Genomic DNA, 20218 nt, shown 5'->3' on the forward strand with positions numbered 1-20218 from the left:
TCCTGATGCCCAACTGGGGACAGGAAAGGGAGCAGAGGAGCCTGGAAAAGGAGACAAGAGAAGAATGATGGGAGAGGGATGTACCAGAGGAAACAGAGCCTGGACTCAGCCCTGGGATGCTGCCCCCTCTGTGCTGCAACACAGTCAGACTGTGTTTCAAGGCTGGATTCACCCCATCTCCCTTCTCCCAACTGGAAAAAGGGAGAAAGTGGTGATGCCATTTCATCCCCAAGCAACCTAGAGGGGGATAAAAGCAGGTACCAGATAACCCTCCCACAGGCCAACTCTCACCCTGCCTGGGGCACGGGCAACCCTTCCCTATCCCCATTCCTCTTCCTCCCTCTTCTCCTGGCCTTTCTCCCCGCTCAGGGCTGGGAGCACCACAGCCATCACACACCCTCACACCCCGGGAGCTTCTCCTTTTGGGCACAGAGCCTGACTGCCCACGGAGCCGGCAGCGGGACACTCACCGGCCTGGTTGGTGGTGATGTTGACGGAGACGTGCTGCTGCGGGAAGGGGCTCTTGCTGGACACGCCGTTGACGGCCTGGATCTCGAAGGTGTAGGGGGTGTGAGCCCACAGGTTGCTGATGAAGACGCGGGTGTCGGTGAGCCCCAGCTGGCGGGGCACGAAGTCCACGTTGTCGTCGCAGCGCGAGCAGGCGCGCCGGTCCGAGCGGCACTTCTTGCAGACGATGTTGTAGGTGACGTCGTCGCGGCCGCCCGTCTCCCGCGGCGGGTGCCACTCCAGGATGATGGACGTCTCGTTGACGATGGAGATGACATTGCGGGGGCCGGATGGGACACCTGTGGGATGGGAGAGGCATTCAGACAGGTCCCTGCCCTCCCGTGGGGGATCCAGCAGAGAAGGACACCCCAGGGCTCTGCACTATCCATCACCTCCTCCCTCAGGAGGGATTTGGTGTCCACAGCTTTGCTTAGCTCAGGGTCAGACTTTCCACACTGGCAACACCAACCACTTGCATTGCAAGCAAGTTTCCCAGATGGAGGTGACAACTCCCACGCCACAAACCCACTTAAGTCTCCAAAAAAACCTCCATGTGGAATGCACACAGATCCATCCGAGAAGATGGACCCATTTTAATCCCATCAGGAGATGCTGAGATAATTGCAGTGCTCGCATGGAGAAGCACCTCGAGCAGATTATCCCAGCAAGAGAAAAATCTCTTAGCCAGCACCATGGAGAACCAGAGAAGCAGCAGGAGAAGAGAGAGTTAAAAATGGAAAGTGGTTATTAAGGGTTCGATATCTCAAGTTGGAAACCCGGGAATTTCCCAGCATGGATGAAAGCCGGCACCACTCCATGGTTTGCAAACAGCTCCCATGTTGGACAAGAGATGAAAATTGCATTGATCAAAGCCATCAGGAGCCATTGCAAATGCCTCAGAGGACGGGAATTGAATGTGGCTCCGACTGCAAGCGCTGCCGGATCGGGGTTGCAGTCCATTCAGGAGGAATCCAGGACAGCATCACTGAGGTACAAACACGTCTGCACAGATCCAGGGAAGGATTTGGGATCAGCCAGGGTGGCTCCACAGCCAAAACCACTAAATTCAGCTGCTTGGCTATATTAAATAAGGGAAGCAAGGAATTCCTCATCCTGGCTGGGCTGGGGGCTGCACTTCCAAGAAAGAAAAAGGACTTTGCCATGATACAGGGAGCAATAAAAATGATGGAGGACTTGACCTGTAAGGAAAGGTTAAGAGAGAGAAGCACACTCTGTCTTGGGGAAACCCATCCCATGGGAGCCCTCCTCATGTATGTGTGTGTGCCAGGGAACATCATTAGGGCTGTGGATAAATGAGCCCCGTTTGTGGGCAGGGATGGGCTGGACAGGGACAGATTCATCAGCACCACGGTGACATCGCTGGTGGGATGGAGAGGTCATTCTGCATGGAGGCACTCTGGGAGCCTCTCTAGGCTGCTGAAGTGGATAATGTGGATGAAAGATTTTGTTCAAAGGCCTGGAGAAATGACAGCCTTAAAAAAATAATTAAAATAATAGAATTCCATTCCCTTTAACCCTTTTCCTCTTTAGGAGTAAAAGTGTCTGTCATGGAGCAGCCATAGTGCAGCATCCTTGCTGGAAAGGGTTTTCCTGTACCTTGATTCCCCAGGGGAGCAAGACTGCAGGACTCACAAATGCTCAACAGGAGCAAGTTACCCCAAAAATCTGCAACATATCTCACGAGGCTTAATCCTAATCCTCCCTCCATACCTTAAGCAGTCAGTATCTTTTCTAGAAAAAGGAAAAAACCACGTATTTCTTCCCTTTCCCAAACTGCTGCCTCCCTAGATTCCTCCCACTTTAATTGCAGTCCCTTCCTTCCTTCCTCTGCAGGGGCCCAGGAGCTGCAGGGATTGCCCTTGGAAGGGTTCCAGTCCAGGGCAGCTGCACAATGTTATGTGCTCCTCTGACACAGAGAAACTTTGTGGGTGAACAGCTGGCACCTCAGATTGGAGCACTGCAAAATCAAGCACTGACGAGAAGAAATAAAAATCAGCAAAGAGACTTTTTTTCCTATATTCTATAGCACAGCACAGTCGTAAATCAGTTATGTAATGAGGCATAACAAAGATCTGTAAATTATCTGTAGTTGTGCAAGCTGCTGAATAACTGTATGAGAGCTCAGGTGATCCAGCAAAACACACAAATCCTTTCCTTGTTTCCTTGGTGTGTGCTTTGGGCACTTCCCAGCATGGAGGGTCTGGAGCATCCACATGCTAAAGCTCCCTGATAGGCTGGTTCAAGGGCCTGAACTCTATCTGGGGGCCGAGTTGAGGCCTGAGTTTCCAGCAGGATGAAGAGTACAGCAGCTCTTTCCTCTCTCCTGGGTTCTTTTCCCCCCAAAAGACAGGCTTGAGGACACTGCTGCCATGCCAGGCAGCTCGGGCAGGCAGCCGAGCAGCAACGCATGGCTGACTACCAATGCTTAATGCAGCCTTCCCCCTATTAAAAAATATTCCATCTGCAAGACTATGAACAAGACAGCCAGAGCAGATAACTTTAAATCCTAATTTATCCTGGGGACTATCTCCCTGCCATCACCGCCGCTGCCCGGGTGCTGTATAAATTCCAGAGGCTGCCAGTCAGGCGGGATCTGGGGCCACCCCATCCCTCCACCTTGCCCACCCAGCCGCGCTTGCATCCACAGCGGGAAAGGGGGACAAAACAAAACAAACTGCACGTGGATTGAGACTTTATCCGTGCTGCTGCCCCAGGAGAGAGGGCAGCGAGACAAGCCTGCAGCCCCAGCCCCGAGCCCGTACTCACTGGTGCAGGCGGCGGCCGGCGGGTCGAAGTCGGCGCGGTAGTAACCATTGCGGCAGGCACAGAGAGGAGACGCCTCGGCGCTGGAGCGGCTGTTCGGGGGGCACGGCACGCACAGCCCCGAGCCCTGGCTGGCCTTGAACGTCCCCGCAGGGCAGGCTGCAAAACAGAGCACAGCACCGGCATCCTGAGCTGCTCCAGGAGACCGGAGAGAACCTCCTGTCCTTGGGATGGGGGAGAGGAGAGGAGAGGAGAGGAGAGGAGAGGAGAGGAGAGGAGAGGAGAGGAGAGGAGAGGAGAGGAGAGGAGAGGAGAGGAGAGGAGAGGAGAGGAGAGGAGAGGAGAGGAGAGGAGAGGAGAGGAGAGGAGAGGAGAGGAGAGGAGAGGAGAGGAGAGGAGAGGAGAGGAGAGGAGAGGAGAGGAGAGGAGAGGAGAGGAGAGGAGAGGAGAGGAGAGGAGAGGAGAGGAGAGGAGAGGAGAGGAGAGGAGAGGAGAGGAGAGGAGAGGAGAGGAGAGGAGAGGAGAGGAGAGGAGAGGAGAGGAGAGGAGAGGAGAGGAGAGGAGAGGAGAGGAGAGGAGAGGAGAGGAGAGGAGAGGAGAGGAGAGGAGAGGAGAGGAGAGGAGAGGAGGAAAAGGAAGCGGAAAAGGAAGAGAAAAAGGAAGAGGAAAAGGAAGGGGGAAAGGAAAAGGAAGAGGAGACACAGAAAAGCTTCACACTTGTATCAGTGCTAAACGGGGTAGCACCTTCCCAGGAATGCAGGATGGCCAGAATTTTCCATGTTGGCTGTGGATTATTCCTGAAGCCACTAGACAAACACTGCAACCACATGGTGACAATGTTTAGCCAGGCAGAGCAAGGGGGCTTCAGTAGGGGCCCTACCGCTCGTACCCAGGCAGGGGGATGGCAGGGGGATGGCAGCAGCATGGCAGGGGGCCGTGGGACCCCCGTCCTCCGCAGCACCCATGGGGACATGGACAAGCAGGGCCAGGACAGTGCTCCTCTTCTGCTGATCGGCCCTTTCCACCAACCCCAACAGCCCAGTTCAGGTCTTTTTCCAGGCAAAATTTAAATATTTAATTACAAAGTCGGTGTGACACCCACAACAGTGTGTTATGGGTCCATCCTGTTAATCCCCGGCAGCCTGGGGCTGCAGCTTCCCAGCCTCTGAGTTCATTCAAGCAGGAAATGGCAACTAATTCATAACGGAGATGTTCCAGTTACAGTGAGGGTTTAATCAGCCACAGGGGAGGTTTCATTAATCAACCATCTCGCAGCTCTGCGGAGAGAGGGTGAGGATGGAGTGACAGGGATGGGGTCTCTCATCTCCGCCCCACCCTGCCCATCCTAAGCAATGGGCACTGATGAATGGATGCTCATCCATCCCTGACATCTAATAAAATCTGACGGAACCAAAGGCTGCAGAAGGGAATATCTGTATTTTGGCACGTGTACCCAAGGGATCAGACATCCATCCAGCCCAGGAGAGACTGTCCTGGCCTCACACCAGAGTGGTCCCAGCCCCGTTTGTCTCCCAGCTCTGCCCCTGTGGTGCCTTCCCCCCCAAGGCACAGCTCTGCAGAGAAACACCCAACGTGTCTCATAAACACGGCGATGATTGAGATAATGGAAAGTGCCTCTTACCCCTGTCTGCTGCATCAGGATATGAGGCATCTCCTAGCAGCCATGAAGAGGAAATTAATAGGAGCAAGCAGGAGTAACCACTTTGATGCAATTTCCTTGGGAGATAGTGGACCATCTAATCTTTATTGGAGCCCTTTAACCTGTCATTCAAAACTCATGAAGGCCTCCTGCTCACACAGCCTTTCCAGATATTAATAGATGATAGAAAAGAATAAATCAAAACAATATTTTACAATTTTATTATTCATTAGATTTCCCACCCCTCCTAGCCTGAGGCGCACAACTGGCTGCAATGAACTGTCTCTTTCCAGTGCCCCTGACAGCTGGGTGAGGATGTGGCATTCCACAGGAACCAGCCACCATCTCCACCTGCCCTTCCTCTTCCCCATCACTGCCAAGTCCTGCACATCCCACCACAGCCATCCCATGCATGTGGCATTTTAAGGAAGCACTCAGGGCCATAACACACCACCTCATGTGGTGGGCAGTGGGACACACGGGGTCACCACGCAGTCCAGAGGGTTTGAGGGGGACCTTCAGGATGCTCCACAGCAGAAGGCAGAGGGATGCAGACCCTTCCCTGATACACACACACAGACCTATACCCATAACAGCACAAGGAGGCACAGACACACCAGGCAGGAGACAAAACCACAAATGAACACCAAGGCTTCAAGTGCATCTCCAGCTCCTCACCTCTCCCTCCCCACCATCGCCTCCCCACCATGTCCCAGCATCTTTGTGCTCCCACAGAAGGGTGAGCATCCATGAGACATGCAAAGGGCGGCCTGTGGGCTCTGGAGCTGGAGGATCTGGCAGAACACCTGAAACAGGCCAGATTCTCTGGAGGAGCAGGAAGGGGAGGGCAGTGGTACCAGGGAGCAGCCACCTGTGTTTTAATGGGAGAGGATGGAGGAGGCAAGGAGGATGATGAGAGGGTTGCAGTACTGTGAACAACCCTCAGTTTTAAGCTTGAGGGCAATGTTGGTGGGTTGGTTCAAGAGGTTTGTTAATGTTTAATTACAATTAATCCAAGTGATGCTTTGTCAAAACACCTGAACATGGCACCCAGCACCCCAGTGTCCACAGGTTTCTGTTATCACTTCGCTTATCCACAAATTCCTGTAATCTGCAGGCACATAGTTCTTAATTGCTATTATTACCAATTAGCTTTTCTCTCCTGTAATTACACTGTGCTTGCCTAAAGCCTCTCACAGTTTTGGGGAGGTGGATGCCTTCTCCTCTCTCCCAAACATGCCATGGGTGCAGCACTCCCTTCTGGCTGCTGCCCGTGTGTCCCCTCTTTCTGGGGGAGCTGAACCATGAACCTCACACTGAAAACACAGCACAAACCCCCAGGGCTCTGCAGTGCCATGGTGGGATCCACAATCCTTCACACGACAATCCTGCAGTCCAAGTGCAATACTCAGATGGAGGACTCCAGCCCAGGAGGGAGCAATAAATCACCCCACTAATGGCCAGTGCAACATTTGCCCTAATTTAAGGGCTGCTCCAAGAGCTTCCCAGAGCTGGCAAGGCCTGCATCCATTATAGTGTGTTGGACAAGTGCAGGATGAGGCTCTGCCTCAGCTTTCCCTGTGGGAAGGGGCTCTTTATGCCAGTGCCCAGGATACAGCACAACCCACTTCTCTTCAGCCCGGAGGAGAATTAATTGATTGTTGATTATGGGGGCTGGATAAGATTAATGATGTGCTTAACTATCCATTTCCTCACATTTAGGCACCAGGGGTGTGTTTGTAAATGCTGATGCACAGAACTCCTCCATGCTGCTCGGCAGGAAGGATGCTCAGCATTTAACCCCCCCACAATCCAAAGCTGCCCACGGATCCATCACCCTGCCTGCACACCAGGAATGCTGCACATCCCAGGTGTCAGCTGGCCAGCAGGACCCCTTCTCCAGGGCTGACATGTCTGGGGGTGGGAGAGAACACCATTGAGGGACTGGTGAAACTCAGGCTTCTTGCAGTGAGATGTCATCAGTGGAAGTTTGGGGGAAATACAGCTGCAAGCTGCCGCCGTGTTCAAGGGGTGATTGTAAGGATGTGGCCACAACTGGGGACTCCCAGCCACAGCTGAACCTCTCCTACCCCTTCAAAGGCTCAGAGGAGGGATGTGTCACATGTCTCACACAAAGCAAACACCCAGGGAAGGCACCACAAAGCTGTGTCCCCACTGCTGCCTCCCTCTGCAGCTCCCAGAATCACAGAACCACAGAACCTCAGAAACTGAGAATCACAGAATCACAGAACCTCAGAATCTGAGAATCACAGAATCATGGAATCACAAAACCACAGAACCACTGAATCATGGAATCACGGAATCACAGAACCACAGAACCTCAGAAACTGAGAATCACAGAATCATGGAATCTCAGAATCTGAGAATCACAGAATCATGGAATCACACAACCACAGAACCACTGAATCATGGAATCACGGAATCACAGAACCACAGAATCTGAGAATCACAGAATCACAGAACCACAGAACATCAGAAACTGAGAATCACAGAATCATGGAATCACACAACCACAGAACCATGGAATCACGAAATCACAGAACCACAGAATCTGGGAATGCCAAAACCACAGAACCACAGAACCACAAAATATGCTGGAGATCCCCAAGGCTCATCAGTCCAGTTCCTGGCCCTGCACAGACACCCCAGCAATCCCACCCTGTGCATCCCTGAGAGCACTGTCCAGGTGCTGCTGGAGCTCTGGCAGCCTTGTGGCCATGCCCATTCCCTGGGGAGCCTGGGCAGTGCCCAGCAGCAGGATGGATTATGGAAGCCTTCGTTGCACACAGCAGCACTGTGGGGATTTTCAACTGCTTAACACACTCCTGTATCCTGCATCATTGTATTTGAGGTGCCAGGAGTCCTAGAAAGAGCCAGAGATAAGAAGGATCTCTCAGCTCATCCATCCCTGCTCCTGCCCGAGGCAAGCATCTGTGGAAGGGGTGCAAGTGTGGGGATATTCAAGCACGGGGGTATCCAAGCATTTCAGTCTCAAACTAAATCCTCTCAGTTAGCACCTGGAACTTGAACTTTTTAATTACTCTCTCAGGGAAGCTTAAGTCAGAAGAGAAAAAAAAAGAAGAAAGGAAGAAAGAAAGGAGACATTGCCTCTACATTAAGTTGCTCTAAAGCTCCCTGGGGATGCAGAGTGGCATTTTTCCTTCTTGGATTTTAAAACAGGAGCTTCTCCAAGGAATTACAGATTCAGCAGCGATTCAGAGAGCCCTGACCTGCCCCAAACCTCACCAGCACCATGCAAACCAAGTCAGCAGTGCCTCACCCATCCCATGCCCCTCTGTCCCTGCTGTGGGAGAGCTAACCCCATTTTCCCAGGTATTCCCAAATTCACTCTTGTTTTAGGTTCCTTTCTGGGTCCAGCACCTTTCCAGGGCAATCCCAGTCTTTGATCATACCTGTGGCACTCTGGCACAGCAGGTGATGAAAAGCTGCATTAGAAGCAGCAGTGCTGCACGAGATGATGCCCTCAAGCAAGGTACAGGTGTGGAGAGCACTGTCAGGTGCAAAGGCACTAAAGAGCCTGGATGATCCAGCCTTGCTCCAAAAAGACCTGTGGAAGCACCAAGCAGCACCCCTGGGAGATGGGCAGCAGGGTTTGAGGACAGCACAGGTCAGGAAAAAAGGAGAAACTGGCTCACTGCATTTGCAGCCTGCCAGAAAGAGATTCAAGGCTCTCCTTTCTGCAAACAATAGTTTATCTTTAAGAAAAAATTATTGCTCCTCAACTCAACACCTTGTGCACAAGGCTCATAATTTTTTTATGAAACCCCCCACAAAAAAGGGATGAGATGCTTGCTAGAAACCCCTTGTGCATTTTGTAGATACCATCGACACAGAATCTATCTTTAAATACATTAAAAAATAAAGTAAGGAAAAAAAAAATCAGTTTTTCAGCCTCCAAACTGGTTAGCCCCAGAGATGGGTGTTTTAAAATGCTCTCCTTGCCATCCTGCTGTCACCCTGAGCGGCCGAGATGGCAGCTAAGACACCCTCCCAGACACCTTCAGCTGAGAGACACCATCCAGGCAAATAAACACCCACACGAAATTGTGTGCTACAGAAAAGTGTCACTGAGAGGACGCTGTGATTACAGGGCAGGCACTTGGCACAGCTTCCCAGGGCTCCCGCTTGCCCTCCGGGGCAGTGCCACGGGCACTGCTGACACTGTGTTCCCTGGGGACACCACAGACCCCGGCTGCCACCCAGTCCATGCACTTGGGCTTCAATGCCTTCGATAGGATGATGACACAGGCAGCAGGCTGGGGGGAAAAGCAGCAGAACTGGGCAGGCTGTCACCCACAGGCAGCGGCTGTCATCTCCCACCTTCAAAGGGTAACAAGGGCACTGCTTCCCCACCCTGCTTTCATCTCCCTTGTTATCCTCCCTGCACACATCCAAGCAGGGAGCAGGCGCGTGGTGCTGGAGGTTTAATTGCATCCCTATGTGGTGCTCTCCTGTCATCCCTTCCCTCCTGCCTCTCTGCTGGGGAGGGGGCTGACAGGTTGTTTTGTGAAGATTTTGCCCCATACCTACTTCTTAATTATGTGATTGCCTTTTATATTAAGCCAAGTGTTTCTCCAGGAACATCTCAGCCTGGCACGGCCACAGGGAACCCAGTAGGCAGCCAGCAGTGCTGGGGGGTGCTCTGCCATGCCACCCTCTGCCAGGCATCCACAAATTCATCCAGAGAGTTTCCATACTGGGAGAAATGCCAAGCCAGGAGAGCTGGGAGGGTACTTGCATCCCACCTTCCTGACCATGCCAAGAAAGGAGACTCAGCCCTTAAACACCCCATCTGCACCACATCCCAGCATCCAGGCCTCAGTGCAGGGAGAAGAGAGTGACCCAGCTGGAGGAACAGGGAAGTCCAAGCATTCCAGCCCTGAAGGATCCTCTTGCTCCCAAGGAGGGAGCTCAGCACAGGACCCCAAGCCACAACAGAAACCACAGCACATGGGGACGGGACACCCCAGCAGAGCCTTGTCCCCAGATCCTTGCCCCAAAACCTAATTTTGGTGCAAACTTCACCATTTTGTAGCCGAACGCACAAATTTTGGATCACCCAGAGATGCTCCTGCCTCGAGGCCATCCGAATCACAAACAGCACCTGCCACACTGTGTTCCCTTCTTTCAGCACTGTATAGGCAGAAAACCATGAGATAAACTCGTGAGATAAACTCATGAGATAAACATGAGCTTGCCAGCATCCGGGCTGGCATCCCGCGGGCACGGCTCCGTCTCTCCCGCTGCACGGAGCAACGCGGCCCCTGCTCCGCATGACGCAGCCGCTTAATTAAACCAGCCCTCCACCTCGGGAGGAACAGGCTCAGATCCGCCTTGGGACACATGTAAATTAAAGTCAGAGCCGGCCTGCCATGGTTTATTCATGGAGGGAAGTAAAATTCAATGTGGTTTTACCTTTCTCAGGGTTTGGGGGTTTTTTTTCTGCTTTTCTTCTCATGGATAAGAAATGAATTGGAGCAGGGCAGGATTTCAAAGGTGCTTGCAGGGTAGGGAGCTGTTCAAGGCATATCAGAGGCAACAGGATTGGAAGCATCCCTGTTCACCTCTCCCAAAAAATCCACCCCTTGCCCCAGAGGAGCAAATACCTATTTGTTGACACTCACAGACTTAAATGCTCTCCACAGTGAGCCCCACGTGCTTCACTGGAAGCAAAATGCAGTCGATGCTCACCCAGAAACAGTTTTCCTCCAGAAAGGCTTGCTTTGAAAAATTAAGGGTCTCTGGATGCAAAGGAGCTTCAGCACCAACTGTTTAGGTGACATCATGGCCCTAAACAAGGAGTTTAAGCCTCGGGCAGGGCATGGAAGCAGCTGGTTCAGGCTCCCACGTGCCTGGCTGCTCACTGCCTGCAGCTTCCCAACAGGTCCATGCTCACCCATTTAATCACCACTCCGGGCTTCACTCTCTCTGTTTTTCATGGTTGGGGGGATTTTGAAGGTCTGAAGAGAAAATCTGTCCCAGATGGATGCAAAGAGAAGAGCAGGCATGCCCTGGGCAGATGGTGTCATGGGGCTGCCAGCTTGCCACGGAGCAGGGAACTCAATTTGCTCTCCAGAACAGCCAGAGGGGGGAAAAAACCCAACATTTGTCATGGTCACTTCTCCAAATCCCTCTTCTTCCACTCAGGTTTTGTTCTGTTTTAGTTTCCACTTGGCTCCAGGCTCACTGCCCAGTCCCACACCACAGCTCCGCTTCCCTGCCATAAACCAGCCACTTTAGTGATCAAACTGAATAAATTAATCAAACTCCAGACAATTCATACACTGGGAGGTTCACAGCAGAGCGAGCAGCAGACACGAGGCCAGGGCAGCTCCAGGCACAGGCTGCTCCTCACCATCCTCACTGCCCCAGCTCATTATTCTGAGTCAACAAATGAAAGAGAGATGAAGTTGTCATCAAGGATTTGATGCTATTTAACCTCCTTACATTCTTCTTTAAAAACAGATTTAGCAGCTGCAGCCTGGCACAGGCTCTTCCCTCTGCCAGAACTGCCATCCCTGCAAGCAGGAGCTTCCAGTGCCTAAAGGGGCTCCAAGGGCCTGGAGAGACAGGACAAGGGAGAAGGGCTTTACATGGACAGAGGAGGATACTGGAAAGAAATTGTTGGGTGGCTCGGCCCTGGCACAGGTTGCCCAGAGAAGCTGTGACTCCCCCATCCCTGGAAGTGTCCAAGGCCAGTGCCTCACCACCATTTGTCATCCACAATGAACCTCACAACAAGTCCGGAGTAAAAAAATGGGGGACCAAATTCAGACCAGGACTTATGTCCCACAAACACAACCCCCAGAGATGCTTTACCCCCACTCCAGGCACCAGGCTCCATGGAGAAGTATTTTTTTCCCTCATGAACTGCAGCAATGTGAAGCTCCAGAGCCAACAGACACAGAGTGGAAGAGCCCATATTTCCATGTGCCTCCTATCCCAGCGCATCGTGTCCACCCCTCAATGCCTGCGTGAGCTATCAAACCACCTCATCAACAGGGAAGTGAACAGGCACAAAAACTCCTGGAGGATCTCCAGGGGAAGCTCTTCCCCCAGGTACAGAGCTGCTGGCAGGGGCTGTGGTTTGAAACCCCCTTAAAAAGATGCATCTTTCCTTTGCAACTAGAGATTTTGGGAACTACCAATGGCACTCCATAATTCCAGCCCCCCTTCTGACTGGGGAATTGAGGTGGCATCACCACTGGGCTCCTCAAAGCACAGTCCCCTCCTGGCTGGGAAGCAAACATCTCCCATCCCTAACAGGAACTAATTAAGCACCTCCTCCTCCTTCTCCAGCTCATGCCATGCAGTGTCCCCTCGATCTAGAGAACATCAAGTGCTCATTAATTATGTCTGAAGTGGTTCCTTGTTAGTGCTGACACCGTGAAGGAAGAGTCACCCCAGGATGGGGCCAGGGAGAGTTTCAGCCGCAGGGCCAGGCTGGCGCTGCTGGCACAGGCAGGGACACGGGGACACACAGCTTCCCTGTGTCCCTGCCACAGCAGGACATCGTGCCTTGGGTCACACTGAGATGTCCCAACAGGGAGCAGGACACTGCCATGCTGGTGGAGGTGAGCCTTGGGGGGCTGTGGTTTGGCTGACTGCTTAAGGACTGTGCCCAGGAACAGATTTGCCAAGGGAGGCTGGATTTACCAAGGGAGGACGTCCCAACCAAGGCACATTCCTCATGCACCCCAAGAGTACCACGTATGGAATTAATTAGAAAAACAATTAAGAGAGCTTCCCAATGAATATTTATAGCAGAACAAGCCACAATTACTATTCCTGGGAGTAAAGGCGCCTTCTTACCCAGCTGCAGAAAGGAGAGAGGACACACAGCACCAACAAGGGTGACACCTTTGAAAAGCCCTTCCAGCCAAACCATTTCATGCTTCCATGACTCCTGCACTAGCTCACCCCTATACCACAGTGGGGAGGGCAGGGAACCTGCTCTAGAGCTCCTGGACAGGAAAGGACCTCCTGCAAGCAGTGTGAACACTCTGGCTCTGTCCATTTTGGTGCCACGACTGGGGACAGGACAGATGTCCAGAGCTGCAGGGTGGAAGTACACTCACTGACCCCACCTCTGGGCCCAGACAGCTTCTCCCTGCCTAAATTTCCACCTGTGTCTACGCTGGTGATAGCAACAAGCAGGCACAAAGGAGCGGTCTCCTCCATCCTCAACATCTGCTATACATAAGTCAAAGCCACCTGAGACTGCAGGGATTTACTGTATGTAGGCAGCTCTGGAAGCTTTTCTTAGCTGTGAAACATAATTTGCACCTTGGGCTCTCTAAGAATAAGTTGTCTTCAATAATAACACATGATTAAGAGCTCAGGAGCAGATCCGATGTGGAGCAGGAGATCTGTGATAATCCCAGGTCTCTCCTGTCACCCTCCTCCAGCACTGCCACCCTTGCTTGTCTGGTGTGCTGAAACAGCAGTCCATGGCAGAGCCAGGAGATTTGTGTTTAGCCAGAGAATGTCAGTCCCTGGAAACACCCAGACAGCCAGAGAACCTTTCTGCCATGCCCAGAGCTGTTGCAAATTCCCTGTTTTGTATCAGTGCAAAACGTGTAAACATCAAAGCAATCCCTGCCTGTGAGGAGGGTGACCAGGTCCCTCTGCGCCATGGAGGGGACACATGCACCAACCCCTGCCAAAGCCATGTCCAGGGCCAGGGCAGATCTGTGGAGCCTGGATGCAATATCTACTATAATGAAGTACTACATAAAAAATAAAAGTGTAAGTCAATATCGTGTCTCTCCTCAAGGGCAATTTCCTCGCTGGGCTGCAGACCCGGCAAAACTGCTTGAGCTAGGATGGAAATTCAATCCATAATTCCCCCTGTATATAATTTTCCAGGATGCCCCTGCTTTTACACACAAGTTTTAGGCAGCAAAGTCCAGAGACCAAACCTGAGGCTGGAGCACTCCACCTCCAGCTTGGCACACAGTTCTGTGCCCCATGTTCCACAACTCTCCCCCAGAACAGCAAGGGGATTGCAGAGCTCTGCCTGCACCCACCAGAGCATCATCCCAGAGAGGCCCCAGGGAGGGAAGGGATGAGACACAACAAGGACAGCATTATCCCAGAAACTGCTCCCTGTTCACAGGGTGTTGCTGTTGGGAGCCCAGCCATGCTCAGGCAGGATGCAGACACACTGAGAGCACCAAGGTGCTCCTACACCAGCCCAGAGCTCTCCTGCCTCAAATCCATTTCATACAATAAATGTGACACAAGCAGGTGAATCCTGGGCTGAACACAAAAACTAAGTGATGCAGCTCCCTCCATCCCATTAATGAAATTTTCGTGGCTGCTGCCCAGGATGGGAAAAAAGCAATTCCCCCCTGGGCTGGGTGCAGAACTCAATTTGGCGTGCCCACAACTCTGGTTTGATGCTCCCACAGCGAAGGCAGGGAGGTTCCTTGGCCGTGAACGCCGCACTGGCTGAAGACGGATGGGTTTTCCCATGGCTCCTCCAAAGGGCTGTTTGAGAGCGCCAGCGACGCTTTGATTTAATCACCCTGCTCCTCTCTGCACGCATCCTCTGCGATCCGAGGCACCAGGCGTGACAAATGACCACTTGTAGCACACTCGGAGCTGACACCCACGGCACCGCTCCATTTGTCACCACCCGAGCGCATGGCGGGGCTCGGAGAGGGGAGCAAATTAAATCCTTACTATCTGCACTGATTACTTTTCCCTCATCCTAGCGGGCTCCATCCTTCCTCAGCGATGTCTCAGCTGGCACATCGAACCCACACAAACCTCCTTAGACAGCCAGGGGAAAGCAGGGCAACTCATTCCCCCTGGACCATGGGTTTTTCACCAGTCTGGGTCTCTCACTAAAACATCATCTGTGAAGGGCTGTTTCCCCAAGCAGGAGACCCACAAAGCCCAACTGCAGCCCAACTGAGCTTCCAAGTGATACCTTGCATGAGGGAGTGGTGATGAGTTATCTCATGGCTTGAGGGGAAAAATCCATTTTTTTATTACTATTACAGAATCACAGAATCATTAGGTTGGAAAAGCCCTCCAAGGTCATTGATGCCAAACATTAACCCAGCACTGCCAAGGCCACCATTAAACCATGTCCCCAAGTGCCACATCTTGAAAGCTGTTCAAACACTTCCAGGGATGGTTATTCTGTCACTTCCCTGGGCAGTCTCTTTCAGGGCTTGGCATTCCTTCTGGTGAAGAAATTTTCCCTATTTCCCAAGCCAAACCTCTTGAGGCCATTCCCTCTTGTCCTGTCCCTGGTCCTTGGGAGCAGAGCCCGACCCCCCTGGCTGTCCCCTCCGTTCAGGGAGTTGTGCAGAGCCAGAAGGTTCCCCCTGAGCCTCCTTTTCCCCAGGCTGAGCTCCTTTCCCAGCTCCCTCAGCCACTCCAGCCCCTTCCCCAGCCAGGGTAAAAAACTCATTTTTATGTTTTACATTATTACTGTTATCCTGCTGGGAGAGACGCTGGCGCCTGTGCCACGGGCTGCAGGGTGCAGCACAGCCCCAGACACGGGGGAGATCCCACCCCTTGGCAAGCAAACCTCAGCAAGAAGAGCCATTCCCAAAGGAGTTCTCTCGTGACTGTAAAAAAACAAAACAAACCAACAACCCAACAAAAAGCAAAAAGGAAAAAGTTATAGAAAGGCTTTAAAAGTCCTTGGCTGAGTCACTGGGTTGGCCAGGTGCTGGCTGTTTGCAAACAAGGGTGAAACAATGCGGGTGCCGGACGTGGGCTGGATCCGGCGCTTCCTTGCGGCTCTCCCATTGTCCAGAGAACAATCCCTGCTCCTGCCGGACAGCAAAGGCCTCACCCGAGCTGGCAGCAGGGCGAGAGCCAGCTCTCCTGGCCTGGGGGAGTGCAGAAAGCTGGGAAAGATGGGTGGGATTCACAGCCCACTGCTGCAGGGATGCTCAGGAATACGCACACATGGAGCTCTGCACCCCGAAATTCCCAAAAAAATTTATTTTGCCAGGCTCTTCAGCTACCACAGAAAGTTTCCTAAATTGATCATTAACACAACAAGGGTTTGGAAGCAGTTTTCTGTCTCCATTTGCAAACAGTCGCAAGAAAAGACCCTTGGTGAGTGGGAAAATCAAAGGAGGATTTTTCTTCCTGTTTTAAGGCTGGAATCAATGTTATTTTTACTCAGAAGTTCTCATGGTAGGGAAGGGAAATACATAAACAGCCCAAGGAACAATTTAAGGAGAAAAAAACCTGATAAGTGGGAAAATAAAGCCATACATGGAAGCTTGTGGGCCATTCTCTAATCCCTCTGAAGCCACTACTGCCACAGTCCAGCTTGGGAATCCCAACCCTGCAATGACCCCCCCTCATACCTTTCCTGGGTATTTTCTGTCTTTCTCCTTTTTTTCTGGGTCTGGATCACAGGGATGATCTGGGGACAGGGAGTGGTGGCTGTGGTGCCCAAGCCTCCTCCCCAACAGCAGCCAGGACCCTCCCCATCCCTGTGCTAGGAAGGAAAAGGGTCTGAATCCATCAGAGGCACACTTGGGCTAATAATGTCTAATTAAGAGCTTCATTAAAACCCATCACACTCATTAGAAAAGAAAGTTAACAAGGTTTTCCTGGACATTTTCCTTGCAAAATTATTACGGAGGTTAATGGATGCCTTCACTAAGGCATAATTTAAGAAAAATCACACTTCTTTTTTTTTTTTTTTCTTTTTTTCTTTTTCTTTTTTTTTTTCTTTTGTGATTCCACTGTTTCTCCTCCACAGTGTGGCCGTGGTAAAACTGGGCTGCCTGTTCCACCCAGTGGTGGAAGCCGGGAGATCGCTTCCAGGCAAAGGCAAAGCCCCTCCAACAAAGGGGAGCATCCCTCCCTCCTTCCCTCCTTCCCTCCCTCCCTCCGCCGGGATTCGGCTGGAGCTGCCAGAGCTGCCACTTCCCAGCACAGCCCGAGCTGGGAGAGCCGCTTGGGCTGATGCAGGATGGGAGAGGGGCAGGAAACTTGATATTGTGCCAGAAACAAGAACAAAAAGGGAGGAAAAAAAAAAAAAAAGGGAGGAAAAGGCCCATTTTGAGCAGTCAGAGGTTTGTGGCTCAGCTATGCCTGAAATAAAACACGCCCTGGACATCTTTGCTGCCGTTCGGGGTGGGAAGTGCCCCGGGTGCTCTGATTTGGGTGTAAAAGCAGCTTTTGAGCTGGTCAGTGGGTAGTGTGCCACAGGTGCCCAAGGCCCAGGGAGCAGAGGCACAGCAATGCACAGGGAGGAGAGCCACAGCCCCAGAGTGCTGGCACTGCCCAGCCATGGGATGCTGGGCAGGAGGAAGGCTTGACATCCCAATTCCAACCCTCAGGGAAACATCTTCCCTGGAAAAACACTTAAATCACCATGAGCATCAGTTGCAGATGTTCCTTTCCACCCAAGTTGCCAGGCAGAGACCCCAGTGTGCATCAACTGTTTGCCCACAGGTTTGGAAAGGTTTGGGAACAAACTGGTTGACCTAAACCTGGTCCCCAGGAAAGAGCTTGATGAGGAAGTGCTGATGGTTTTCAAGGCTAAATATTTATTTTTTGTCCCAGCTCTCATTCTACCTGGCCCACTCTGGGATGCTGCTGGCCCCATCCTGTGCCCTGCTAAACTAAATCCAAGGGCAGGTGGAAGGAGAGAAGGGCAGGGTAAGCACTTTCTTTTTACTTCTTTGTTTTTCCCCTCCTGTTTTAGAGAATAAAACATCTAAAAAAAGAACACTTGTAGGCCAGGTAAGCTGGAATGAGATGCTGGAATGGTGGGGAGGAGAGAGGTCAGCAGAGAGGCTGGAAAGAAGATGATTTCCAACCACAGGGAAGTGCACTGACCAGCAGATTACAGAAAAAATAAAAAATTAGGTCCTCCATAAAAGCAAAAAAAAGGCTTTTCTGCAGCCCTGCCAATGCCTGGTGTGCTCACCCTGCCCCAGGAATCCAGGCTGGACATGGAGCTGCAGCACACAGGGATGGGATAGATACAGCTAAAGGCACGGGGAGCAGGGTCCTGTGTCCTCATGACCTCTCTTGCTGCTATTCACCCATGGGACAAAACCAACATCCTCTTCATCACCCAACAAAACCTCTCCTGGGTGCCCCAAAATGGTGCAGGGGCACCAGGCTGGACCATGGAGCAGGGAAAAGGCAGGCAAGGGCACAGCCAGAGACCAAAAATTCCCAGTTCTCAGCACAAGCAACAATTTCATTGGGAAAACTTGACAATTCCCCTGTTTTAAGTGATAGCAAATTGTTCTACTCCTAATTGCAAAATGTGCGCAATTATTTAAAAAATCACTTTATAAATCACATTGTTTCCAATCTTCTGTGATGGATAAGTAGAGGAAATCAATAATTATCACCAGGGCTACTCAGCAGGGGGAAGGCTGACAGGGGAACCAGCATGGAGCCGCTCACTCCTCAACATTCAAGGTCGGACGTGCCCCTCCCGCTGCTCTCTTCCCCAATCCTTTCCTCCACACAAAAGGCAGAAGGGAAGGACAAACACAGAAAGGAGACAGAGAAATCAAAGGGATGGAGGAGATCAGGATAAACCCACACAGAGCTTTGGCAAAGGCTGGGCAGAGCCCAGCACATCGGTCAGCAGGTGAGGAAGGATGGGGGGACCTGGCTGGAGACAGGCTAGAGGAGCGGCTGCTGTGTGGAAAGCCAGGGAGGCCTGGAAGCAAGGCTGCTTGATGAGCAGCCTTTGCATTGCAGGCAACACAGCCCAGCTTTGCTCTTGTTTTGAGGGGTTTATTTGGATTTTTCCCCCTGCCAGGTCAGATTTCCAGCTGCTGTAGCAGACAGGCCAGCAGCAGCAGATTGGAGGCTCCCGAACGCGCCAGCACAGGAATTTGCCAGGAGGGGAAAACTGAAAGTGAGACAAGGCGGGGAAGCAGCAGGACTGCTCTCTCACCCCTTCTTCCTGGGTTTATAAATACAACATAGAAATTCAGCACAAAGCGAGTTCAGTCCCAGACTTTTTCCTTGTCTGTGCACCCGAGTTAGTGCCCGGCACTGGGAAGGTCAGAGAGAAAGCCAGCGTGATTCCAGCAGACAGAAACACAGTGCCCAGTCCTCAAAGTCAAAAGGGATGAAAGCCAAGAGACACAACTGCCAGCATCCTAGTGAGGGGTTCCTTTGCCATCATCAGGTTTCAAACACCAGGAGAGAAAGGGTTTAACGATCTTCCTTGAGGAGAAAAAGCAGAATCCACCCAGCACGTTCATCCAAGGTCTCCCCCGCCTCCCAGTGATCCCCGCTGCCACCTTCCCTCCCACCTCCTCCCCAGCACGATGATGCATTGCCCCTTGACCACACAAGGAAGCTGTAAAGCAGGGCTGAGGGACAGGGCAGAGCAAGACAAATGGATTTAATATCAGCCTGAGGAGAGCGTGGGCTCCCTCACGCACCAAATGAATTATTCATTTGGGATTCAGGCAGAGCCTCCATCTCACACTGACCCACCGCCCCCATGGGCACAGGGTGACCAAGAGGATGGGCTGGGCAGTCCACTGGGCTTTGGCATACAGCTGAGAGCTGTGCCAGGGAGTCTGTGCCAAACCAGCCTGGGAGGGGAACAAATAACGGGGCTGATCCACAAAGACAATTCCCCTCTCTCCCACGCCCATCCTGGCACAGTGGTGGTAGCAGCCCCCCATCCCTCTGACCCCAAAACACAAGGATAATCTCCGCAGGGCTCTGAGTACCCCAACGAAGATGACGTTGTGCCTGTGCGTCCCTCGGGCTGTAAGTGCCACTAAAAGCCAGGATTAATGAATCCCTGAGCGGTCCAAGCTCCACTGTCAGCACGAGCCCGCTCCGGTCTAATGGCCCCATGATAGGCACATCCCCCTTCCCAGGGGAGCGAGGGAGGAGATGGAGCTGGGGGAGCTAAACAATCCAACCCGATCTTTTTCCCCACCACGCAGGAATTAAGCCTATTTTTTCAGCCTTCAGATACTGAGGGATTTTCTTTTTTTGGTCTTTTTTCCTTGGCGACAATTCCCACAGGCTTGTTAAGTGTCTCATCTCAGGCTGATGAAGGTTTGGAGCAGATGTCAGGAGTGTGTGCTTCCCAGGAGCCACGGTGCAATCCCAGCAGCTTCCCTGCCAGGCAAACCAGGCAGAAGAATACAACCTTTCTGAGAAAACTAAGGAATTTTTATTTCTAAACTTTACAATGTGCCACCTCCTGCCCACCAGCATGAAGGGCAGCAGTGGGCTTAG

At 52.1% G+C, this 20218-nt stretch overlaps 1 protein-coding gene across 1 annotated transcript in view; it reads right to left on the reverse strand.

The window, feature by feature from the left end:
* The window catches only part of EPHB1 (EPH receptor B1), a 69060-nt gene that overhangs the window by 16789 nt on the left and 32053 nt on the right, over positions 1-20218 (reverse strand). The window contains exons 4-5 of the mRNA XM_063407798.1: positions 3295-3450; positions 471-806 (exon numbers count right to left, since the gene is read on the reverse strand). Coding sequence (XP_063263868.1) covers positions 471-806; positions 3295-3450 — 492 coding nt within the window. The remainder of the gene's footprint in view (positions 1-470; positions 807-3294; positions 3451-20218) is intronic.

Source organism: Prinia subflava, chromosome 11, assembly GCF_021018805.1.
Source record: "Prinia subflava isolate CZ2003 ecotype Zambia chromosome 11, Cam_Psub_1.2, whole genome shotgun sequence".
Taxonomy (NCBI): Eukaryota; Metazoa; Chordata; class Aves; order Passeriformes; family Cisticolidae; genus Prinia; species Prinia subflava.